Below are 25,448 nucleotides of genomic sequence, written 5' to 3'. Positions count from 1 at the left end.
TAGTTTTCTTTTTCTTTGCTTTGCCTTTTGCGATTCGGCTTCAGCATACCTTCAGGTATTGACGTCATCAACTAGCAAGATTTTCGCGAATAAAAGCACTTAGAGAAGAGCGATGATATGTAAATGACGACATTGTCGAGGTTGATCAGTCTTGGTAGCAATCGGATCCAAGGATAAATAACCGGATAGAGCAACAAGTTATTCAGGTATATGAGTTAAATTAGAATAGAAATTCACTTAAACTGTTCCGTAATAATAATATAATATACAATTATTATCTTATGATGGAGCATTACCAAAATATCCGTTTTGACTTGGAAAGTGATGTCTTTTGGTAGATTCGAAATTCCTATAAACTCATGGCGACACTAGATGTCGCGATAGAAAGGGGGCGTTTTCTTTCTCTCGTAGCCCGGAGCCATGAATTTTCTTTTTCAAAGCAACCGATTCACATTTGAGGTGTTGCACACACAAACATTTTCTCATCCTCAAGCAGCTCTCTCAGTATACATCGTCAACCGAGTCACAAAGAGTCTCGCGTTTGTGTTTGTGTCGTCTTGATAGTGCATCGATATTTCCGTCACAATAATTCAGAGATAGAAATCAACTGTTGCATTCATTGTTTTCACGTGGCGCTGTGTGTAAGTAAAATAACCATTTCCTAGTCGTTCGTTTAAGGTTGAGAAATCGGCCAGTTGGTCATGGGGGCTGCGAAAGTTAGTTGTTAGTTTCATCAGTGTAGCAAAGCAGCAGCCAAGCGTGCTGAAGGACCCCCCCCCCCCCCCCCCAATTGTTTGTGTTTTTTCGTCCTTTTGAATTGAAGGTGGTGTGTGTGTGTGCTGTGTACGTAACATACGTGTTGTGTTACCGCCCCGAATCTTTTATTTTATTTGAGTTAGTGGCTTCACATTTATATATATTTCCACGTACATCTGACCCGACCCTAGCTCTCTGGTCGGGTAATCGTAAAAGGATTTACAATGTGGTATCGAGATTCACACGCCATCCTCCCTTAATACCAAATTCCCTACGAACAAAGGATATCTATCATTTCCCATTTTCCCGTTGTTACTTTTATTGAACGAAAAATAATAATAACGATAGTACTTCTATTGGCCAGTTTTTCTTGGATTTATTAATAAAAAAGGGGGTTTAGAAAGTTATGCAGGTACCGTAGATTGATTGATGATGGCGTGACTTGAGAGTCATTGTATGCCTTTTCAACAACAACCTAGAATTGCATCGAAGGAAATTGGAATGTTTTGAAATTGTTGAATTGAAAATTCCAAATCTCCTTGACATGTTTTTTTTAAATATCATTAGACACGACTATTCGATGGTCAAACTTCGGAAATCCTGCTGTAGATTCATTTTCTTAAATATATCCTTGCACATGGGGGGTTTCACCTCTAAATTTCCCCGGCTGTCATCTAGTGTGTGTGTCGCAATAGGTTGACTAACGCGTCGTCCTGTTGCGCAGCCATTAAGAGTCGGTGACGTCAGTTTGTCTTAATTCAGACAACTGGTGGCTGCCTTCCAACTTGTATTAACCGTCTTGTCCATTATTGATTACAGCTCTAAGCTTCTCCCATTTCGTCCGTCCAAGAAGCGGTGATATCCGGATAGTACATAAAGAAAAATCTCCATTTAAAAGTTATACAATGCCGCTCGATTGCGGAGCCACCGTGGTGAAATACGTTCTGTGTCTGTTCAACTTTGCCCTTTTCGTGAGTATTAGTTTGGAAACGTGACTCGAGTGCGAGATTTAAACAAGTTTGGGTTTTTTTTTTCTTGTTGCAGTGGGGAGGAGCGGCCGTTTTAGGTATTGGAATTTGGTTAGCCGCCGACCAGAGTTCGTTTCTCACTCTGATCAAATTTACTCAAGCTGAAAATGTGCAGGTACCAAAATACACATTCTTTTTATTACGTCACGGACAGATGCGCATCTGTGTATTTTTTTTTATTTTTTGTGTCGCACAGAATTTGGTACAACCAGCAGTTATCACCCAAAGTGCCTATTTGCTGATTGCTGCTGGAGCTTTTATCTTCATCGTCAGTTTCCTGGGCTACTGCGGCGCTGTCAAAGAATCTCGGGTTCTTCTCGGACTAGTAAGAATCTGATTGATGAATTGTAATCTTTATATTTATCCTTCTATTTCTGTCATTTAGTACGGCGCCTTCGTCTTTGTCATTGTGGCCTTGGAGATTACCGCAGGAAGTCTGGCTGCGACTTACCAACAGGAGGTAACATATCACTGGCTCTCCCATTTTCTGTTTTAATTATTTTCATCTTATTGAATCAATTCACTATGGGGGGATAGGCTGAAAAGGAAATCAAAACCTACATGATGACGGCACTGAAAGACCATTACAACACCCAACAGGAAGCAGATGCCTTGACGACTTCATGGAACTTGATGCAAGTACGACAAATCTATCCGCGGGGCGTTTCATTCACGAATTTCGTTTTTAATTTCTTTTTTTGTGGTTTGGGTTAGGGTCAACTGTCGTGTTGCGGAGTCAACAATTTCACCGACTTTGCAGGCACTCCGTGGATGAAAAACAGAACGTCTGGACATTTGTTGCCCGTTTCCTGCTGTAAACTCCGTGGAAAGTTGATTGATTTTCAGCCGGAAGATCAACGATGTATGACCAGCCCCACTGATGATAATTCATATCGTATGAAGGTATAAGATCATAAATAATAATTATTCCATTGTTTCATATTTATTACTGACCATTTTTGTATTTTTCTTTGTTATTATAGGGATGTTACTCCCGTATAATCGAGTACTTCCATTCTCATATGGAAATTGTTATCGGCGTTGGTGTCGGACTGGGTGTGACTCAAATTCTGGGCATCGTCTTCGCCTTTTGTTTATGTCAGGCTATTGATAATGATTTCATCAAGTAAAAAAGTACCTAAGCTTAAATATCTCTCCTTCATGACGCAGTTATTCTCATAAGATTCCCGCCTTGTTTTTGTTTTATTAAGAACGTAAGCCATCACATTTTGAAACTATGTAATTCAGTGTCTAGGATTAATCGGGACCAACTAAGATCTGAAATCACTATGAAAAAAAAAAGTATGTTGTTCATTTAGCTTTCACTTTATATTTCTCTGCTGTTGTTTATTGCGAGACATGATGATTCGACGAACAAGTGCCTATTCCATCTCAAAGAGTCGCACACATTGTATAATAATAATAATGCCTTATATCATGATCACGTTAATAATATTTTTTTTTTACTCTCGAAAGAATCATTTCAGAAATAAAAAGAAAAGACGAATTTATCGAACATTTCGAGATTAAAGTTTCCCTAGTTTTAATTATTAATTTTTTTGTTTGTTTAAATTATGCGATGAGCTTCTTTTTCAAATCCAGTTTTCAAAGACGTCGGAAAAGTTAATAAACTGGACCAGAGACGGCGGGAAAAGTAGTTTGGAAGCGACTACGCCACTTTTCTCTTTGGCGTAATCACGGAATGCTGAGCGGGCCAGCCAGGTCAGACGGGGACAAGCGTTGGCCGTGGCCAACAATAACTGAAGGATCTGGGCGTCGCGGACTTCGGCCAACAAGTGAGGCTGGCGGATCCACGACTGGGGGTCTCGAAGCGTCTGGTAAGCTCCGGCGGCCAGCAGAGCTTGAACCAGACGGAGATTGCCGTCACGGGCGGCGTGAAACAGCGGAGGTAATCCGAGCCGATCCACCGTATCCGGTCGAGCTTGGAAACGCAATAGTAAAATGGCGCTGGATTCATCTCTCTCCTGGACAACCGTGTGCAAAGCAGTTTGACCTAAATAGGAATATGTATATTTATCAGAATTTAAGGTTTCCGGTTAAACAAGAAATAATTAGGTTTCAAATTTCTTCTTCAAAAACGTCTGGCCTGATTTTCTTTTCAAATCTCGATTTTGATTCGCAGAAATAATGACCTCGATATATCGTTATCAGACAAATTTAATGGAATTTGACAGTGATAAACTTATCTTCTGTCGTGACTAATTTCCTTGCGGGGAAAACGATTGCGGTGGATTTCCGACCACAATATTTGACCTTCAATTTCTTTTTAACAAAATTTCAACTGATTTCGCTTTTTTCTCGGTTATCTCAAGATAAATATTGAGCTGTTGATAAATATACCCAAGGGCGTCGGTTGATCCAGCTGACATCCAGCTTGGGCGAGTAACGAGACGATTTCCACTCGTGACGTCGACGTGTGGCGAACGGCTAGATGCAGAGGTGTCAGACCGGCTTGGTTGGAGGCGTTGACGGCCGCTCCGGATGCGATGAGAGCCTTCATCAATGGCGGATCAGCTGTTAAATGCAAAGCCGTGTTTCCCAGCGAATCCACTGCTCTCGCATTGGCCCCGTATCGCAGCAGTTGTTGCGCTGTCGCCGAGCTTGAAGGATTTTGGCACGCTAATAATAGATAAAATGAGAATAAATCTTGTTTTGTTTTTATCCTTTTTTAGAAATGTGCTGTCAAACCCAAGAGTAATGGAGTCCTTCCGTCTTGGTCGAGCGGATCGACTGCCGCTTGATGCTGTAGGAGGAGCAGAGCCATTTCGGGAGAAGAATGTTGAGCCGCCCAATGCAATGGCGTTCGTTTCTGTTCATCGAGTGCACGAACGCTGGCTTTGCTACGCAAAAGGTGTTGGAGGAGTCCCTTTAAAGAGAAAGAATATTTAATTTGATTGTATTATATGTTTGGTCTATAAAATTGTTATTTGAATTTTACCAATTGTCCTCTGCTGGCAGCCAGATGAAGAGCTGTCTGACCTCGGGTATCTGATTGGTTCACCGAACATCCCCAGTCGAGCAACAAACGAACTGGTTCATAATACAAGCGACAAAAGTAAACAAAAGATCCGTTAGGTTTTTCCGTGTGCTAATGCTAACCGGTTTAGATGGAAAATCCCTTGATTCTCTCTGCATAAATTAGGGATAAGAATAATACATACCGAGATCTAAACTGTCACGTTCGACACAAAGACAAAGTGCAGGTCGCCGATGACTGCCGAAATTGAATCGTGCGTCGCAGTCAACGCCATCTGCCAAGAGTTCCTTGGCTCTCATGACGTCATCCTTCTGGATGGCCACCAACAGTTGCGATTGCAAATTCCACCAGGCCACTCCCATTTTTTCTGTCGATGCAAATGTACACACGAAAATTATAGAATCATCTGAATGGTAAAATACTGAAACATGGAAATTCCGTAAGATGATGATGAAAAACTGGAATTTTTCGCTTCTTTGTTTCAAGGGGGGAACTTGGCGAGGTCATCGCCATGATTGCATCCATCACAATTTGCAGGTTTCCCCTCTTAAGGGCAACAAGGGTCGATGACCTTTTTTAAAAATACGGTAATTTCCAGGTGGCTTCTGATGAAAAATATTGACCTGTGCCAATTCATTTGTCGCTAAACCCTGATTTACCGTATTTGTCCTGGATATTCTAATCTTTACCAAGAAAATTGCCAAAAATGGTTTTGAACGTATTTTCAAACTGACGCGCGCTCACGAATTTGAACCCGCGCAAAAAGAAATCCAACTACGATCGGTTGCCCGAGGGCGAAAATGAGTTCGACCTTGAGAGAGTATATGTATTATCCGTCCTGCTGTTCTTGTGTTGTTTTCTTCTTCAGCAGGGGAGGAGGAGACTTCAAGTTTTCAATCTCAAGGACGACATGCGCTCGCGGTGAAGCACAGCGGGTTCTCGACCACTCTTCTGGTTTCGTTCAAATGTAATTTTTCGTCTTTTTTAAATTAACATATACTACAGACCAAAACTGCGCTAAACTTGTCGGAATTCTTTCTCTGGTTTGGTGTTGGTAAAATTGCTCATTTGAGTCGAGGGGTCACAGGGGCACACATCTTCAACACGAGAGATCGTTAGGTCAATGACCACGGACCCATCAATGAAATAAATACACTCAATTAACGACTGTTATCGCCACGGAATCATATGATTATCGCGCAGCCGACATAAGGGCCAAGAGGACATAATTTGTGTACTCACCCAAGATAATAGACGTTCCGATAAATCAACACCGCGAACGTACAAGTGTGTAAGGCTTATAATAAAGCAAGAGGACTGCTTCTTAGTAAATAAGCACGACGAACTGACTTTTGGACTTTTTATGTCGACTAAGGAGAGCCGACCGTGGGGTCAAAATTTTACAAAGCCATCTGCATTCAAAATTTGTAAATTCTCACTTTTTCTTCTAACAAAACAATCGAGGAAAGAGCCACCTGGCGGTGGAACTTTGCAACGCCAAGACACTCCGGATGACAGATCCGTCTTAACTTGATTTGCGCTGCTAGTTTATTATCTGCTTTATTACTCATCAGTCGATTTCCGTGTTTTCCTATTTTACTTATTCATTGTTTATCCCACAGTACGAGTAATTCAGTGTCATTTTTACCATGGGTATCTTTTCTGGTAGTTCGCCATTTGATCTGGATGTCGGTAAGGCCATCGTTTACTTACGTTATTTGAGAAATAGGACAAGCAATTGAATGAATACCTCATTTGGTATTCTTGCATTGCTTCATCCTCATCGAAATTTTACTCACGATTCTTTACCCCTTATAGAAAAGGCAACCGATGAAAAGAATATGAGTGAGAATTGGGAAACAATTCTTGATGTCTGTGACAAAGTAAAAGCGATAACTACTGGACCTAAAGATTGTTTGAGAGCCATTATCAAACGATTGTATCATCAAAATCCACATGTTGCCAAGCAGGCTGTCAAAGTAAAGCATTTTTTAAAAATATATTTCTGAATATGTAGTAATCAATTTTTCAATAATTTTTAGCTTTTGGATGCCTGTGTGAGCAACTGCCATAAACCATTCCATTTAGAGATAGCGTCAAGAGATTCCGAACAAGAGTTGTACAAGCTTATCAAAAATAAATTACACCCCCAAGTAGCTTCCCAATTAAAACAGTGTTTAAAGAAGTGGGCAGAGGGTGATTTCAAAACCGATTCTCAACTCAGTCTTATACCTGCTTTATATAATCGTTTGAGGCAGGAAGGTGTTGATTTTACAGAGACAACTGAACCAGTGAGTGCACTACATGGTTAGTGAGTTATAAAAGATATTAATAATTTGATTTAATTATCAGGTTAAGAAAACAGTTGTAAACAATAAAGATGTGGCAGCCAGAGAAGAGGAGGATATTGCAAAAGGTATTCCTATTTAATTCACAATAATTTGAACCTAGAACAATAATTTGATCCTATTCTATATTTTATGTAGCAATTGCACTGTCACTGAAAGAGGCAGAAGTGACCACAAAAGTTTCTTTGTCCTTGTATCCATCTATGACGACATCAGCCCCAATTTCACCTGTGAAAGAGCGGGAGCGACGTAAAGTGCGTGCATTATACGATTTTGAGGCTGCTGAAGATAACGAGTTGACATTCAAAGCTGGGGAGATCAGTAATTTTGAATATATTTTTACTTAACCGTATTGCTGACTAATTAAACATAATCTTTTTAGTTCACGTAATCGATGATTCAGACCCTAATTGGTGGAAGGGGTCCAATCAAAGAGGAGAAGGTCTTTTTCCGGCTAATTTCGTGTCGACTGATTTGGAAGCTGAACCAGAAGTGATGGTGACAAGAGACACGTCTAAGCGAGTCCAGTTCAACGAGCAAGTTGTAGTGGCCACTCTCGAAGAGACGGCCAGCAGTGAAGCAGAAGTCGAAATCGATGAAGCTAAAATTGATCGAATGCTTCATGCTCTTCACGAAGCAGATCCTACAGGGGAACGCAACGATCCGGAAGAGTTGAAAATGCTAGAAGGTATAATTATTTCTATAGTTTCAATATAAACCAAAGTTCTGATGTCGTTATGAAAATGTTTATCTAAATATTTGGTTTTCATAGATCAATGTGGCGCTATGGGCCCATTAATTGATGCTGAACTGGAGAAACTTGATCGTCGTCACGCCCACTTAACCAAGTTGGGTAGTCATTTGATTGAATCACTGGACATGTATCGAAGTCTTATGCGAGAAATGCCGGCGCCTCCCCAAACCCATCCAAATATGAACATGGGAATGTCTGTCCCTGGCTACCAATATCCTGGCGCAAACGTTGCACCCATCGGGCCAGTCGGAGGCATGAATGTATCCGGGAACATGAAGTACCCTTTTCCTCAACCTCAGGCACCTCCACAGAGTCCTTCTTTAGCTCCATTTGCTCCACCTGTTAGCCATTCTGCTACATTTCCTCCTAATCAAGTCCCCAATCCAATGCCTTATGGAGTGGTTAATATGGGCCAACAACCTTTTGTTAACCCATATTCTGGCCATCCTCAGAATTTCTAATTTGTATTCTAGCTGCGCAATTGTACAGTTACAATTTCATTCTCCTTGTTGTAACCCCCCTTTCTCCTTAGAGTTCAATTCTTCCAACGTTTCGGTTGTTAAATGTCTTACAATTTCATCATCCTTTACCTACAACCTCATTTAGTTACTCTACGTTGGTTAAAACAATAAATTTCGCAGAACTTTCCGTTTGATGCCCTTAAAGCTGTTATTTTTTATTTCCACAAGTTACGCAATAGTAATTGCAGATTTCTCAGTGATGTTGCTTGAAACAATTTAAATCTTGTTAAAGGCAGCAATATCAACAGACTGGACTAAATCTTCAATTTCTTGGATAGTTTCAGTCAGCCAGTCAACAGACACTTTATCATCTTCGACGACTGTGGAAATCTGGAGTTTCTTGATTCCATATGCCAGTGGAACCAACTTGGCTGCAAATTAAATAAAAGTTAAACATTGCAGAGGATAGTGTCGAAACTGACTGATTTGACTTACAAGTGCCCCAAAGGAGGCCATCGGACGTAATTTCACGCACACGACGCTCCATTTCAGCCATATCGGTTTCGTCATCCCACGGTTTAACATCCAAAATGATGTTGGATTTGGCAATCAGAGCAGGTTCTGTTAGAGAATATGAAAAATAAATGTAATATGATACAATTATTAAGAAATGAACAATTCTATTACTTGTAGATTTTTTAGCAGCATATGCTGCAACACGTTCCTGTTTGATTCTTTCAGCATCCTCGTCTTCTTCATCAGATCCAAACAGATCAACATCATCATCGTCATCATCATCAGGTTTTGCTGCTGCTTTAGCTGGAGGTGCTGGTTGAGGAGCACTAGGTTTTGGTGCTTGAACTGCTGCTCCAGGTTTCGAGCTTTCCAAACTCTTGACCCTGGACTCCAAACTCAGCACCAATGAACGGAGATCATCGGTAACTTTTTTCAAATCTTTATTTTCCTGCTCCAGTTGTTGGAGTCGACTGGTCACATTAGATGGAATGGCAGAACCAGAGGAAGGTAAATCCTCAACCTGTACATGAAATCAATTTCAATTTTCTATTACCATGTTAAAAATAGTTGAACTTACAGCAGCAAGTGAGCTTTTAATCTGATCCCTGGCTTTCATTATTTCAGCAACAACTGAACAGGATGCTGGTCCTGTTGAACCCTGAATTTGATGATTCAAACATTTTAGAAATATTCATCTAAAAGGTAAAATTAACATACCTTTGCTAAGATTTCTTGGAACTGACGTTCCGCATCTTCATAACGAAACTTCTCATACCAGACTGTTTCGCGAGACAATGCTTCATTTACAGCGCTGTTCACCATTTTTAATCTAAAATATACGAAAGTAAGGCATATAAATGAATATACATAACATTTTCTTCTTTGAATTCTAGTCACCTGTTATACAATGGAGCAAGATCGAACGTTCAGTAACCAAGAGGGGTGACAGCTGAGCAGAACAGTGAGCAGTGAGCAGTGAGGTGAGCAGAATGAGCTCCACGTTGAGGCAGGAAAACAACGATGCCAAGCTGTAATTTTTTATTGAGAGTTGTATTTGTATCTTTCTGCTTTTCTAATTTAAAAAATGATTGACAACAGCGTTCAACATTTCAATTAATCAGTAATATTTTAAAAAAATAAATAAATGATTAAAATATACAATACAGTGCAGATATATAAAGCGAAAATTTCCCGCGAAAATTGTTATTACTCAAACAGAAACATGATGTATACGTACAGACTACAGCTACAGCGGCTACAGCTAGAGTCATCCTGGATAATTCTGCTACAGCATAGCTAATCGGCATGGATACCGGTACCAGCATAATCGCCAGTGTCTGATCTAGAAGTCCATAATTTCCGGGGGCTTCCTTGTCTTCCGTACGGTACTCAAGAAACCTAATTTTTGCATGTGGCATATGGGGCCTTCCTTGGTCGCATCAAACATACGTTCCGTGTTCCGTCCAAAGTTTTAGCCGCGATTGGGTCCTGAAAAATGTAACCGAAGGTTTATAAAAAATGAGCAAAATATCTTTTTTTATATTGCAAATTTCACAAAGATAATTTAAAAGTTAATGCGATGATTCAGCGTATATACTATGAATGATATTAAATTACAATTAAATGTTTATTGGATATAGGGTGGCAAATATATCTACTGGAATGGGAGCACATCCGGCGACTTCGAGTACGGCTGGGTTCGCTTCCTTCAACACTTTAACTTGTTCACCTCCTGGTTTTCGGCTGCGCCGGCTTGAACCGGACCAGCGGCAAGGTTATCACGGCCAACCAATGCGGTTTCTCCAAAATCGAGCAGCAACGGATCAGGACCCCGCTGAAGAAAGGATTCCACTCTTTACTCTTTGAACATTATCGTCGCGGCCGTTGTTATCGGGATCGCTACGAAATAAGACTTTGAATTTGAATATAACCAACGATACTATTATGAATATGGAAATTGAGAATGATTTCAAAAAATAAGAAATAATAGGATTATATAGTCATTATATTAGGCGTTGCTGCTGGACATACCATAGCACACCGAATAACGGCCGAATAAGGAATAACATGTCAAACGCATTATGTAAAATGGATATAAAAATATATTTTAACAAATATATAATTTTTATTTAATTTTCTTTGACCCGTGTTACACATGACTGATTACGAAAAAAAAATCCGCTATATAAATATACGGCACGACGGAAATCAAATAGAATCCAATTTATTAGACGCTGCTGCTACACAACGACACCAATACACCCGAATAGTACGAAAGGGATCATGACAGAATGACGGATCCCCATAAGTAACTCCGTTTATAAGTTTAAAAAATATTTTTCTGCTCATAAGTAAAAAAATTCAAATATCTTATTTGCCACAAATAAAAATTGTCATAAGTAAATATATTTAGAGGTATACCAACAGTAGCCTACCTACCTAAAGTTTGGGAACGCGCGAGTGCGCGAGAGAGAACCTTATGGGGAAAGGCGTTTTTTCTCGGTGTTCCCAAAAATGAAATTTTCGTCGGATTACGACGAATTTTTTTTTGGTCGTAGCCATTATGGATAGCATTAAGCTGAATTTTTTTCAGATTTTTCCTATCAAGGGAAGGGTAGGTTTAAAATGGATACCAAAGTTTGGGAACACTCAATATAGAGCTCTATGCAAATTAGGGTACTTTGAAGGTGGATAACTACAGAACGGGTTAAGGTAGGAAGATTTTTCGCGTCATATTTAATCTAGTCAATTGTAAATTGAAAGTCTAGTCTAGGCACTCTAGACAGAGAAGGCTATCTGCCATGGCAACAGCAAGCACTGCTGTGATCAAAAAGGACATAATTGCTGCTGTGAAAAAAAACGAAGCAAATGTACCAATCAATGTTTATGCCGAATTAAAAAAAAACTGACTTATACCTTTGACCTCGTGATAGCTTTGTATTTTATCATTCCGATTTCTCTTCTTTTTATCACGAAAAAGAACTGAAATAATGTCTTTAATCTGTAACCTTTCTGTTTAATTTTCTGTATGGTAACACTTGTCTTTAAATTGAATATTACAGAGAATTTCATGCGTTATAGAAAATTTTCAGCGTGAAAATTGGTTTTGTAGAAATTTAAGGGGATTTACTCGATTTACAGGGATTTTAAAGAATTTTTGGGTAAAAAGTAAAAAATGTGTTTAGGGATTTTTCTGGGGATTTTTCATTTTGTTTTTAGGGTTTTTCCCCCTGATCTTGCAACTTCTAGAGGCGCCTGTTTTTTAGAAGTGGAAGCACTGCCTGTGGGAAAATATAACTGTTTGGCTATAGGTAAACATTTGTTTAGTAGGCTATTAGCAAACCCCTCTTATGAGAGAGTAGGCAATTTTACACGACTAATCCAATCAAACGCAATAAATAATTCAGTAGTCTAGATCATCAGGTTGGTCGAAGCAGATATGGAAATTGTTCAACTAGGGTTGATTACCGAAATGCAATAGGACATTAGTTGCATTCCGATCATTTTCTGGCACGGGTCTATGTCCATTGAAACGTGAGCGGCAGACTAGGCATCTAGTTGCCCTAGACAACTCCAATGTTTCCACACACATCAAGCAGAAAATGTGTCTGCAAGGTGTGATAACTGTGTTAGGCACTTGGAGCCAACACACTGGGCAGAGACCATCGTGATTTACTTCGGGAAATAGTTGAATGGGAACTTCCAGGTTTCTATCCGCTGCTTCTCCATCCGCCAAATTATCTTCATCTTCGGAATCGACATCTAGGAGTAGTCGGCGGTTTTGTTGAAATCTCGCCATGATACGAGCTCGTCGATTAATAAAGTTGGCTTCTTGAGCAGCAAAAAACCGTCGAAATTAATTACCGACGACATCTCCATCTCTGGAAGAATCATCTGAATCCAAAAAAGGCGGCATTGGGACAGGCTGATCCACAACACGATCCTGGTCAGGCGGCTGATCCGCAACACGAGCCGGGACGGTCGGCTGATCCACAACATGAGCCGGACCACGCTCCTCCCCCCAAGAGGAGGGTGGCAACGGGGTCAGGGGTCGTCCCCTTACTACAGGTAGTACTGGCTCAGCATTTCCGACTCGATTACCTTCATTTCTTGGGGCTCCACGATTAAGGGGGGGGGGGCTTTTTTAATGCAGGTTATCAACGTACCTCCTTGAGAGTGAAACGGCCATCGGCTTTGAAGACCAACAATTTCTTCACTAAATCAGTGGCCTCGCTGGAGATGTTGCTAAAGGCTTCCGGATGAAAGTTGATTTGGACGGCTTGGAGAGTGCCTCGGTTGGTTTCTCCCCTGAAAGGCGAAATGCCCGAGAGGAAGAAGGAGGTAATGACACCGAAGGACGAGATGTTGGTCGGGAAACTGACTAATTCGCCGTTATCAGTCTCAGGAGCCACAAATTCCGGTATTCCGTAATCGAGGGACGCCAATTTTTTGGAGTAGATGCGACGGGCCAGTCCAAAGTATCCAATATTTAGCTTATCGTCATCGGGGCGTGACAGGAAAAAGTAACCGGGCGTCAATCCCCGATGGGAGATTCCGTGGCTGTGCATATGACCAAGTCCTTCCAACACTTGGCGGATGTAGTAGGCGATATCATTTTCGGTGACGTGCGGCCGTCGAGTGACAGCATCCACCAAATCACCTCCACCGGCCAACTCGGAGACGAGTGTCAGCGAATCTTTGGTCTCGTAGGCGTCGATGAGACGGACCAGTCACTGGTGACTCAACCTGTTCATGATTTCTAATTCGCCCGTCATGCGAGAACGAAATTCCGGTCCAGTTCCGGTAATGATTTTCGACGCGAAACTGCGAACAGTGGATCGCTCCACACTATGGTATGTCACATCCTGCATACCACGGCCCAGCTCGTAATAATCGAAAAAGATGCGGTTGTTGTCCACCTGTCTGGTCTTGACGTTTCGTCCCCTGTGATAGGTGCGGTAGGTGAACTCGAACTCGTCCTCGTTGTCCTCCACGTGAATCATGGCTGACGCCGAAACAGCTCCGGCCGGATTACGAGCCACAAGCGAGTAGAGTCCTTCGTCCTTGCTGATGACGTCGTCGATTACCAAAATGTACGAGTCGGGACTCCTGAAAATCAAAATAAATTAAAATAATACGGGAGCGGAAGGATCAATTTTGAAATCGAGATAAAACTACCTCGCATACTGGGTAGCCAGTGATGCGACAATGAATCTGACCGGGTTCGCGGGTGACGAAGATGTTTGGATGGGAAACCGTTGTAATCCTCTTCGTCACTGGAAGGAGGCCGTGTAGGTGATGCAGGAGGAGTGGTCGCCTTGATGGGTGATGAAGGCGGAGTGGTCGCTTTGCCGGGTGATGAAGGAGGAGTGGTCGCCTTGGTTGGTTGTATTTCCTTGTGTGGAGGGTTGCTACTAGCTGATCCGGTGGAAGCGGAGGAAGAGGCGGGAGCGCTGTCCTTTTGTTATTGTTGTGCTTCCGCCCGTGTTGTGTTGTTGGGGTTCCAGTTCCAATGTCTCGGGACTTGGGGGTTGTTCTGGAGCCGGAGGGCGTAGACGTCGTTGTCCAGTAGGGTGGCGTCCAGTCCTCCAGGGGATGGTGACCTCCACCCTTTGTCACAGAGGAGTGAGTGGTAACTGGCTTCCACGTAGGTGTAGGATATCCACTGGGTGTCGTCCTCTGGGAAAGGTTGGAAGTAGCCCCAGGTCCTATCCTTGATGTGGTTGTAGAGGCGAGAACAGCCTAGTCCGCTTTTGTGGGTGTTGGAGGCGTAGATACGTCTGAAGAAAGCGGGTTTCCAGTTTGTCGCGATCTTGATGTAATCAGGGTTCTTGGTGTCTGGTCTGCCCTGTACTTCGTAGAAATAGGCGTAGTCGCTGCGGTTGTTAATGTGTAGACGGATGATGATTTTTTCACCGTTCCTCTGGGCAACGGTGGAAGTTAGAGCCCAGTCGGGCATGGATCTGGGGATCACAAAAATATCTGCGGGGAAGACACTTTGCAAATGGCGATACTGCGAGAATAAGGAAGTACCCGTAGAGCGAAACTGATCTTAGTCAAGTGTCGCTGCGGAAGAAAAAGAAGATCGTTATGTTGTGCAGAGTGGCTTGGAGGTGACCGTGGTGACCTTCGAAAGTGCTGCTAACGATGTGTGTCTCGTGCAGTTGGACCGGGAAAATTGCTGACAGGTAGCTGCTTCAAACCGGAGGTGGACCTTGTGGGCTGCTCTCCACAGGTTCCAGGTACGTCTGTGTTGGGTGGCTGTGTCGATGAGACGGCTGCTAATAAGGGTGGACCAGCCACGGCCCAGTCGATCGGATTTGCGGAATACAAAAGAGGAAACAAAACGACAGGACACTGGCGTCGAATTACACGTGACCAGGTAGTAGTAATGGACATGTTCGTGTAATGTTTTTTGGTGCATAAGTCGCTGCTCGTTGGCCGCTGTCTGTTGTTCAATTTCGCTGCTTTCTCTTGCCACAGCTCAGCATCTTCAAGGATTTTTTTGCAACGCCTCAGATTTAATCTTCTCTTCTTGAAGTCTCGCCATCTGACTTTTGATTTTGGACTGTTGAAGTCCCAAAAGATCAAACTGCTGCATTAAATCTTTGATTTCCATCTTTTTCTTCTCTTCTTCTTTTTTTCTTGCCTCTTCTGACTCGGCCGATGTCTTGAAACTTTCAATTTTGTCTGTAGGGCCCTGGAATGTCACTACATATCCCTCCATTGGGCGGTTCTTGTAGCGTACGTCGCTACTTGAAAAGTCTACACCTAAAAAAAGTGAAATTTTTTTTTAATTTCTAATATCAATTAAATAAATGAAAATGTTACCATTTGTTGCTGTGGTGGAAACAACAGGTAGCTGCTCAGCAGCAACTGGAAGTTGTTCCTTTTGGCGGAAAATGTATCCAGGAACTTTTCCGCTACGATAGAGGGTTTCAAACATTTTCAGATACGCATCTGTGACGGCGTAGTCCTTTATCGAATCTATGATGGTGATCTTGTATTCTGTAAAATAAAAATAAGACATTAATACCAAAAATGTAAAAATAAATAAATAAAAAATATTTGAACATACTTAATCCATATGGGAGGTACACCAGCAGTGTACATGCATGCTGGTATCCTTTGGGATACGTAAACTCATTTTTTTCCACTTGTTTTTTGTGATGAGTTTGTCCAATTCCACTTGACCAACGTGGGGGTATACCCCACCCCCCGGGTGCAAATTTTGCTTGATGAAAAGTTGGTACTCATCAAAATCTCTTCCAGGGAGATAATTCCTGAATGTAGAATAGAAAAGAAATATATAATTTAATTTAAGAATGTAATATAAATAAATTAAATTAATATAATTAAATTAAATATAATATAATTTAAGAATTAAAAAAAAAATTACCAAGTCATTATCTCTTCCTCTAACAGGAACTTGACATAGTGTTTGACGCATAAATCTTTTGCCTCGTCTTCTTTTTCGTGTATGGCAGATTGATTCCTCCACGGATCTCCTATAAAAATAAATAATAATTAAAGCTAATTATATTTTTTAAAAAATTGTAGGTTTAATTACCGAAAATCGTCATCAATACACGCCATTGTTTGTATTCTTTTCGCTGTGAAAAGCGATAACAGTTTTTAAAGTTTTCCACTTCAAAATTTGTCGTGTTTAGTAAAAAGTACAAATTTTGAAGTGGAAAACTTTGAGGTCTTCCCACCTCCCATTCTGGGTAGCCAGTGATGCGACAATGAATCTGACCGGTTTCGCGGGTGACGCAGATGTTCTCTTTCGTTCGGACGATGAAACGCGGATGTTCAGCTACATCTAGTTTAATCTGCTGCCTGGCCTCACCAAACGGATTGGTGGCAACCGCCTCGTACGTGCCGGCATCTCTGTTTAGCATGCGGTTAACGAACAGCGTCAGCTGGCCGTTGCGCGAATAACAGAAGTCGTAACGGCCGCTCATTTCGATGGGCTCGTCGCTGTGGAAGAATTTGACGGTTTGTTTCGGGTACCCGTAAACGAACCAGAAGAGCGAAGCACTCTGGTTCTTGATTCGGTATTGGGCGTCCGTTTCCTATTCACCATAAATCAAATCAATGATTTAATTGTGAATTACAAATGCAATGCGTTAATTTTACATGGCGCAAAAAGCGAGGGGCGTGAGTGTATCCGTCGTGAGAAGGAGGATCAATATTAAAGTCTTTGGGTAAGTAGCAGGAACTATCAGGATTGTAAGTGACGCCCGAGGGGCTGTTTATAAATTACGTAGTACGTTTTAGGGGGGGGGAGGGTCTGACGAAATACTACGGTTTGCTTCGGGGGGAGGGGGGTGTTTCCATATTTACTACGTAGTGTAAAAAAAAAATCTGGAAAAAAAATGTTAACCCTGCTGCAGTAGCCGGGCAGGATAGGGGTGGAGCTTCCAGACAGGTCTAGACATGATGGGGAAATCCCTATTGAATGGCAAATTAGGAAATTTGATGTCTCATTTCATCCCAGTTTTTGTTCGCCCCGACCTTGGTCAACAGTCTCAGCCTAATATTTACCAACAATTATTTCAGGCAGATTGTAAAGCTTATCCAGACAAGAAAAAAGAAACTTGCCAAAAAGAACTTTACAAAGAATGGGAGTCAATAAAATTAAGTTCAGAAAATATACCGTTGGTGATCAAACCAAAAGCTGAAGAATATCTTAAAAAGCTTACTGCTAGTGCTGCGAAAAAGAGAGGTGAACTAATGCAATTTTTCTCCAACTCATCGACATCGCATTTAAAAACCAAAACAGCCATCGAAAGCCCACAAGAACTAGAATTTCAACCTGATTCGGATCAGTTTCGCGAGCCTGTATCGACGGACTCTGAAGCAGAGGAGAGCATTTCTTAAAAAAAGTACCAGTTCTGCGAAGACGCCTGCCCAAGAAGCAACTAAAAATGAAATTGACCTATTAAATGGGGATTTGGTTGGTCTTTATAATCGAAAAAATGGACATGCTAACTGTAGAAGAACAGGCAATACTCAAGTCTAAGAAAAGAAAGCTTGAAGAATGTAAAAAAGGCTTAAAAATTTACAAGATCACCAACAAAATCAAAAAAGGTTCCGTGATAATCGTCGAAAAGCTCTTGATTCAGCTGTTGTTGCCGACCCTAATTTAAAATCAAAACTGAAGATCAAGGACACTGGCAGTGCAGGTAGGCCTCGCCTTGAAGAAACCCAACCTTTTTTGTTGTCCGAAATTGTTCGAATTGCTAGGCATGGATCAGCGGCTCATGAAAAACGACAAGATGAAATCTATCGTAGTATCTTAACCTTGGATGATTTAACTGAGCAACTTAATAAAGACGGATTTCACATGAAAAGATCATCATTATACCTTCGATTACAGCCAAAAAGGAGTAGTAGCCACCAAGGATACCATATTAACACGGTTCCAGTGAGACTTATTCGGGCTCAGAACGACTTTCATAAATGTCATCCCGATCAGCGACTGTTTCAAGCAACTATACGAGCCATGGATGAACTGGCATCTCTTTTGGGGCCCTCCGAAGTGTGCTACATCTCTCAAGACGACAAAGCAAGGTGTTTATAATTTCAAATATTTTCTGGTCTGTTATTAGAACTATTTTTCTATTGCCACTGTCGTTTTATTTACTGCGTTTGTAAACTTAACGAGTAATTATTTTTTTATTTTAACAAGAGTGGCCATAGGGATAACGGCAGCGAAAATACAGGCCCCTATGCTCATGCACATGCAGTATCGGGTCAAACTTCCAGATCATGATTGGGTCGTCGCAACCGGGCACAAGCTCATCCCGTCTGTATACGCAGGTATAGCCGTTGACAGAAATGGCCTAGGAATGCCCGGTGCCGTCGGATATTCAGGTCCAACTTATGTCGCCATCCGCTCCGGCAAACATAGTTCATCAACTGTTTTAAGTCATTGTATGGACTTTGAACGATTACTGAACCTCCCTGAATTCAATTCTATAACAAAAAGTTCAGATGATAAAGTGAAGTCGATTGTTATGTTCTCAGGTATAAATCAAATTGAAATTTAATTTCTAACACTTTCTATACAACTATTTTCTTTCTACCTAGTTGATGGGGGTCCCGACGAAAATCCTCGTTACAACAAAGTTATTGAAGTTGCTATACATCACTTTCTGCCACATGATCTTGATACAATTTTGATCTTTACAAATGCACCAGGTAATATCAACTTTATAATAACCCTATCGGATGAGATTTTTTATATACACATATACAAAACGCTTTTCATTTATATGTTTTCACAAAAAAGGCAGGAGTGCCCATAATCGAACAGAACGGAGAATGGCCCCTTTAAGTCGTCCACTATCTGGGTTAATTCTTCCGCATAATCACTAGGGGACCACCTCGACGAAGCTGGTAATACCATCGATGTGGCCCTTGAAAAACAAAACTTTGAAGATCTTGGACTACTCTAGCAGAGGTATGGAGCGAAGAAGTATTTGATGGCTATCCTTGTGTTGCTGAATATGTGGATCTGGATTATTATGCACTCAGTCAAGATCAGCTCAATGTGAAAGATCAGTATTGGTTTTCGGAGCATGTTCGCACTAGCCAGTACTTTACGCAAATTGTTAAGTGTAAAAATCTAATTTGTTGTAACGAGCCGAGAAGCTCATACTTGGCCGTTGTTCCTACGCGGTTTATTCCTCCTCCGATTCCGTTGATCCAAACTAACAAAGGGATAAAAGCTCCCGATCGAAGTGGCTTTGAAAATCACGTCTTTCCATCTTTATTTTTATCGCTTCATCTTTCACGTGACTTATTGCCTTCTTCAACTAAAGAATTCCTAACGCCCCCTTATGATCTGTACACACCCTCAGTTCAGTCACAGCTATCGGATCGAATTTGCCAAATACGTTCGCTTTATTTCGCATCAAAAGTTATGCTGAAGAGTCATATGATCGTTCACAAAAATAAGACTCAAAGTGGAAACGCAGTCGTTGAGAAAGAGATCATTGTCTCAAGAACTAGACCTGTTCGCATCGCAGCGATGTGACAGAGAGAGATGATGGCTATTATTGTATCAGATGACATTAATGGCTCCGAAGGAGAGGGCGCAGAATGGATACTGACAAAGACGAATTGGATATTTCTGGAATCCCACAATTTGTCGAAAAGCCCTCAATCTTATCGTGCCCAGTTGTGACGCTTGAAGAGCATTTTTCTAATCCGTGGGAGAACGATGAGTGAATTAAAAAAAATTATTCTGCTGGAATTGTTTGTAACAAAGTAACTGCCAATCAATCAATATTTCTGATGTTGTATGTAAAACTTATAAAGTTTTTCAAATACAGTTTTTTAACCAATTTATATCCTACTTTTTATGTTGGGATTTTTAGGGGGGGGGGTCTTCGCGTTTACTACGTAACTAGGGGGGAGGGGGTACCCGATTTTTCTCAGCCTACCACAATAGGGGGGAGAGGGTACGAAACACACAAAAAAAGCTACTACGTAATTTATGAACAGCCCCTGACGGGCATCGGCTCGGGCTTGTCTCGGCTGGTGGAATTGTAGGGCGAAGGATCCGATACTCCGTACTGATTCGACGCGAATGCGGAATCGGTAATTTGGGTACGGATACAAATTGCGGACCTCACAGCTACATACTTTGATTCCCGTTGAACTTGATGGAAACAAATGGATAAATAAGTGAAAATAATGAACTTTCATTCAAATTGATATTATTATATTATTTATTATTTATATATTTATTATTTATACAAATTGAAATTACCTTTTGCCAGTTGCCATCTGGGCATTCGCACATTTCCACGTGATAAGTGAAGGGAATGCGCGGCCCAATGGACACCGAAGTCTTCCAGGAGAGGGTCAGGTAGCGGTCGTGGATCAAATGGATGATGGGGCGATCCGGCTGAGGCACAGGAACGCCGATGTTGAGGAATTTGTCGAAATCGGCGTAATGATCGCCGACCGACTTTTTGGGTCAGCTGTCGAGAGTGTCGAAACTCTATTTGACCGAGCAAGTCACTTTGCCCGAACGGTTAAATGAATATTCGTCGACATCCGCTTCCTCCACGAACTTGATGGTCAAGCGGAGAAGTTCATTTCCCTCTTATTCCATCTTCATCCGCCCGCCGGCCGTCAACTTCTGTCCGTTGCGTAACCATTCGTGCTCGGACTCGGGGAATCCAGAAGCGCAGGCCGTAAACTTATTCGTTCGTCATTCCTTCGTAGACTTCGCAGTCTCCGATGCGTTTCAAGAATGAGGAGCCTCCTCCTTTTCCTTCTTCTCGATCTTGTCCACCACTTCCAGTTGGGCCTCTCAAAGGTCCTTACCTTCCGGATTGGTTAGGATGCAGACATAGCGACTGGCCCGATTAGGAGCGCAGTTGCGAACATAAAAAAACGCACATGTCTCCGTCTCGTTTGATCATGTACTTTTCCGACTCGGCAATTTCTTCTCCGTTGAAAGTACAGGCGACGGTTGGTTTGGGCAGGCCACTGATCTTGGCCATGGACTTGCAGTCGTAGCCGGGCAGTTGTTGCAGATCGAAGAACCTTTGAATGGACGAATGAGCTGAAAAGATCTTCTTGACGGTGACTTCCCCTTTCGACTCGGACGTGCCCAGCTCGTTGGACACGCTGATTTCGTAGTCGCTCTCACCTACCCTCACCTAGAGTATCCTGTAAAAAAAATCGCGGCAGGCCAACTAAGGCATTTAAAAGAAAATTAACTTAACATAGACATCTAGTTGCGATAGCAGAAACCTTATTTAAATCTTGCCCGGTAAAATACTATTAGTGGTGGCGCAACACATAAGAATAAGAATAAGAAAAAATGGTTTTTTATGTTTGAGTGAATAATTATGAAAGCAATAACGGAAAAAACTAAATAAAATAATAATGAATTGAAAAATATGAGAACTAATTATTTTGGTTTATTTTTAACAAAATGTCCGCACATACATCAGGAATAGAAAAAATTGTATTGTTAAGACATCTTTTGCTTATAATTGTAATCCAGTTATCATTAATCGTATCCCAGAGGCTATTAATGGTGGCTCTTCAAATCACACGATGATTCAGTTAATCCAGCAAGGCATTCCATATCTTCTTCATTGGGAAAATGTTCTGAACTGGTTCTGGCCAGGGAATAAGTTTAAGGCTGGTTTGGGAATCAAACCAAAGCCTCACAGCTCCGCAATAGTCTCTTTTACCACATTGAGCGAAACGCCAGCCTTTTTCTTTTGGTTCCCAGGCAACCAGAGATTCTGAAAGGTGGGATAGATGTTTGATGTAGATTTCCGCATCTAGGTGTAGACCGTCAACTTTTCTTACGAAGCATGGGCCATCGATCGAGATGCATCCTAGGACGGAAACACAGAACTCAGTTTGCTGCAGTTACCGGCATTCAAATATGAAACCGTCTGCGGCAATGCTAAATTAATTGAATATGAAATGTTTGTCTTGACAACAGATTATGAAATTGAACATATTATCTCAAATGTTGCTCGTAAAAAAATGACATCCGTTCACGCATCCAAATAGGAGTCGACATGGGCAACAGCAAAATCAATGCATGTGTGTTCGTCGTTCATTATTTATCAACGATGAAAAATGAAATGATGCACCCATATAATTTGTTCTCTCCTTTTATAGAGCGCAATTGTGCCAATTTTCCATTGACGAGATCAGTCCATTCGGTTTTATTTAAATGTGACCCCCCTCTTATGATAGTGAATTAACGAATTATGCGAGATGTTTCAGCGTCAAAGGGAAATCGTCTGTCACTGCAGGATAAAGGAGTAATCGTTGGCATGCATCAGTTAAGAACTCCAGAGACTGATATTGCTGAGGTCGTTGGTTGCCATCGGGAAACAGTGCGAAGATGGATTCAACGATATGAAGAAACGCTGGATGTGACGAGACGGTTAGGATCAGGTCGACCTGGTAAAACATCCCCGTTGGATGACGCAAGGTTATTGGCAGCTGTAAGAGCAAAACCAATAACAAGCTTACAAGAATTAAAAGGTTCGAAAATTGTACTTTATAAAAAATCAATTTTGGTTTTATTATAAATTTACGACAAAGATGTATACTAATTGCCAATTGATGTTACTACAATTTTCCGCCGACTACAAAGGAGGGATTGCACTGCAGAGTAGCAGCCAAAAAAGAATTTCTTACCAATGCGCAGAAGGAACAGAGGATGGCTTTTGCAACGGCATATACCGAAAAAGACGAGCAATGGTGGCAGTCAGTCTTTTTAGTGATGAAAAAGCTTTCGGGTGAGATTTGATTTTATTACATTTGAAATGGTTATTTATATATTATTTTATATGTAACTATATTTATATATATATTTATATATTTTATATGTATTATGTGTTGTTCCATACTCTGTACAGATCGCATGAGTGTGGCCGTCCGTTCGTTATTCGAACAAACGGAACCCGATTTGTTCCAGGACATCATTTTCCGTCAAGCGGAGTGGCCGGAAGTCGATACCTGTATGGGGATAGTTCTCTTTCGATGGAGCGGGGGCTATCCATCATATCAATAGACGTCTCTCGTGGGCTCGATTTGGTTCTACAGCGGACGATCCAGTACCCTTTGTGCAAAACAAATCTTCAATCCACGTGAGCCACATAGTTATGGTGGGGCAAATTTTCATTGTAGATCTTGAATTTTTATCAGAAACGAGTTGGAAAGTATTCACTTTGAATCAGATTGTATTTTTACGGGAAAAAGTGTCTCATGATACCCAAGTTTTACAACTCGAATGTGATAATCAGAAAACAGCTCATAAAGATTTAATTTCTACATGTTTTTATCGTCTATTGTCGATGCATTTTTAACTAAGTGTTTCATGAACGATCTCGTGCACGTATCTAATGAATGAGTTTTGAACAGCGAAATTTCCCATTTACTTAAATACCAGATCTCCACAACCACAACCATGTCATTTTGCAGTAACTACCTAAGGTTTTCGCACAGCTGAGAAAAGCTAATGGAATTTTTGTTAAATCGTCGAATATGAAGTTTCCTTTCCGAGTAAATGGTAGTACTAATTTGGCTTTCTATTACGGGAAGGAAAATAGGGCTAGGTGAGACAATTAGGGCTAAAATAAGAAAATCGTTAGCTTTATAACCTCATGCATAATTTAGACCACCACGCCATATAAAAAATATCTTTAAATTTTTTTTTATTATGGAAGTTTTTTCCTAAGTTATTCCCACTTTGTTTCCCTCCAGTAGTAGTTGCCGATTTTTTTAAATACAGACAAGCCTCATATAAATATTAGAGGCAGGGGAAGAAAAATAAAGGGCTGATATTTGGAAAATCGGCAACTACGGGAGGGGGTTCTACGCAGCAGAAGGTACTCCTGGCCGGTAAAAAGCATATCAGAATTCAGATGCTAGAGAGCTATGTTACCAACTCTAATCTCTGTGCGTAGTCAGAATTCGCCAGTTCACTTTATCTATTGCTAACCAAAGAATTTATTGGCCGTATGTTATGTTGCAATTAAAAAATTGTTTCCATGCCATCATTGAAAAATTTATGAAAGAAGAAGAGAACCCTTCCCTATACCTCAAAGTTTTCCACTTCAAAATTTGTACTTTTTACTACACACTTGCACTGTCTCCCCCATAGGCATTAAAATTTCGACAAATTTTGAAGTGGAAAACTTTGAGGTATAGGGAAGGGTTCTTGCTGCGGACCGATTTGATGAAAGGACTTGTTGGATTTTAAGTATAGATGAGGGTTACAATTGAAACACACCAGAAGAACTAACTAGACCTTCCAACTAGAGGATGGCCGATATAGAATCATCTGGACAAGCGAATAGATTGTCTTTAAAGGCCATTTATCCTCGCCACATAATAGGAAAGTCCAGCAGCAGACTAACCAATGATTTCAGTTAAGGATAATCTGCATCCGGCACTTTGGTCAGTTAACATTTTATTCCTTTCACTTTAATTGTTGTGTTTGTGTCTTGATAAAAGAAACTAAAAAGAAACGATTGTTGAAATGATTTACAGACTCCAGTAGCCACATTGTCGATTATCATCGATTTAGTTATGGTTTCCTTTTTGTTTAACAGGATCAATTCGAAATTATTCATGGTCCTGAATTTCAACCGATTGTTGTCTTGGTCCGACTTTTACCTGAACAAATATTGTTACTCACGGGAAAGATTTTGGAAAATGGAAAAACAGATTCGCAGGGACATGCTTCCTCTAGTGATGATAAAAAGATCACTCTTTTATCACTCCATGAGGATGTTTTCCGAGAAATACTCAGATATTTGTCTTATGATGAAATTGCCAATTTGAGACTGGTATGAAATTGATTGTTTGTCAATTTTACATCGAAATACTTAACTTCTGTTCTTGTTACTCTGAAGTAATTGATTATCATCACTTTCGCTGTCCACTGCTCCCTTCTATTTAAATTATTTAAAAAAGTTAAGCATGGAAAAACAAAAATATTAAATAGGCAAACAGACCTGCACGCTTTTTCTTGCCGGGTTCTTGTTTTTGGGAATTGATACGGTAGTGACTTTTTTGGATTGG

At 41.0% G+C, this 25,448-nt stretch overlaps 5 protein-coding genes across 8 annotated transcripts in view; 2 read left to right on the top strand and 3 right to left on the bottom strand.

The window, feature by feature from the left end:
- LOC124320546 overlaps window positions 1-25,448 on the bottom strand; it is a 467,022-nt gene that overhangs the window by 202,876 nt on the left and 238,698 nt on the right. The window lies entirely within an intron of this gene.
- On the top strand, window positions 82-3,312 carry LOC124320558 (CD151 antigen-like). Of its 3 annotated transcripts, none has more exons than XM_046783391.1 (8): window positions 82-206; window positions 1,576-1,727; window positions 1,801-1,899; window positions 1,981-2,109; window positions 2,170-2,244; window positions 2,322-2,423; window positions 2,499-2,687; window positions 2,768-3,312. In XM_046783391.1, the coding sequence occupies exons 2-8, from the start codon at window positions 1,662-1,664 to the stop codon at window positions 2,912-2,914; spliced, it is 807 nt and encodes a 268-aa protein (XP_046639347.1). In that variant the 5' UTR covers window positions 82-206; window positions 1,576-1,661; the 3' UTR covers window positions 2,915-3,312. The 3 variants fall into 3 exon arrangements, with proteins under 3 accessions (XP_046639347.1, XP_046639345.1, XP_046639346.1); XM_046783389.1 differs by lacking the exon at window positions 82-206 and adding an exon at window positions 442-641; XM_046783390.1 differs by lacking the exon at window positions 82-206 and adding an exon at window positions 788-894.
- Window positions 2,986-6,164, bottom strand: LOC124320553 (ankyrin-3-like). The gene is made up of 6 exons (XM_046783381.1): window positions 6,025-6,164; window positions 4,967-5,147; window positions 4,744-4,835; window positions 4,494-4,671; window positions 4,146-4,424; window positions 2,986-3,798 (listed from the first exon to the last, which is right to left on the bottom strand). The coding sequence occupies exons 2-6, from the start codon at window positions 5,142-5,144 to the stop codon at window positions 3,377-3,379; spliced, it is 1,149 nt and encodes a 382-aa protein (XP_046639337.1). The 5' UTR covers window positions 5,145-5,147; window positions 6,025-6,164; the 3' UTR covers window positions 2,986-3,376.
- LOC124320549 (signal transducing adapter molecule 1-like) lies at window positions 6,263-8,539 on the top strand. The gene is made up of 7 exons (XM_046783378.1): window positions 6,263-6,474; window positions 6,601-6,761; window positions 6,825-7,073; window positions 7,135-7,198; window positions 7,269-7,451; window positions 7,513-7,818; window positions 7,903-8,539. Exons 1-7 carry the CDS (start codon window positions 6,432-6,434, stop codon window positions 8,343-8,345), a joined length of 1,449 nt encoding a protein of 482 aa, XP_046639334.1. The 5' UTR covers window positions 6,263-6,431; the 3' UTR covers window positions 8,346-8,539.
- LOC124320557 (elongation factor 1-delta-like) lies at window positions 8,529-9,898 on the bottom strand. The gene is made up of 6 exons (XM_046783388.1): window positions 9,759-9,898; window positions 9,579-9,690; window positions 9,439-9,519; window positions 9,033-9,381; window positions 8,841-8,966; window positions 8,529-8,776 (listed from the first exon to the last, which is right to left on the bottom strand). Exons 2-6 carry the CDS (start codon window positions 9,681-9,683, stop codon window positions 8,622-8,624), a joined length of 816 nt encoding a protein of 271 aa, XP_046639344.1. The 5' UTR covers window positions 9,684-9,690; window positions 9,759-9,898; the 3' UTR covers window positions 8,529-8,621.

The sequence above is a fragment of the Daphnia pulicaria genome, chromosome 1 (assembly GCF_021234035.1).
Source record: "Daphnia pulicaria isolate SC F1-1A chromosome 1, SC_F0-13Bv2, whole genome shotgun sequence".
NCBI classification, from domain to species: Eukaryota; Metazoa; Arthropoda; class Branchiopoda; order Diplostraca; family Daphniidae; genus Daphnia; species Daphnia pulicaria.
This window is presented reverse-complemented; position numbering and strand designations above follow the sequence as displayed.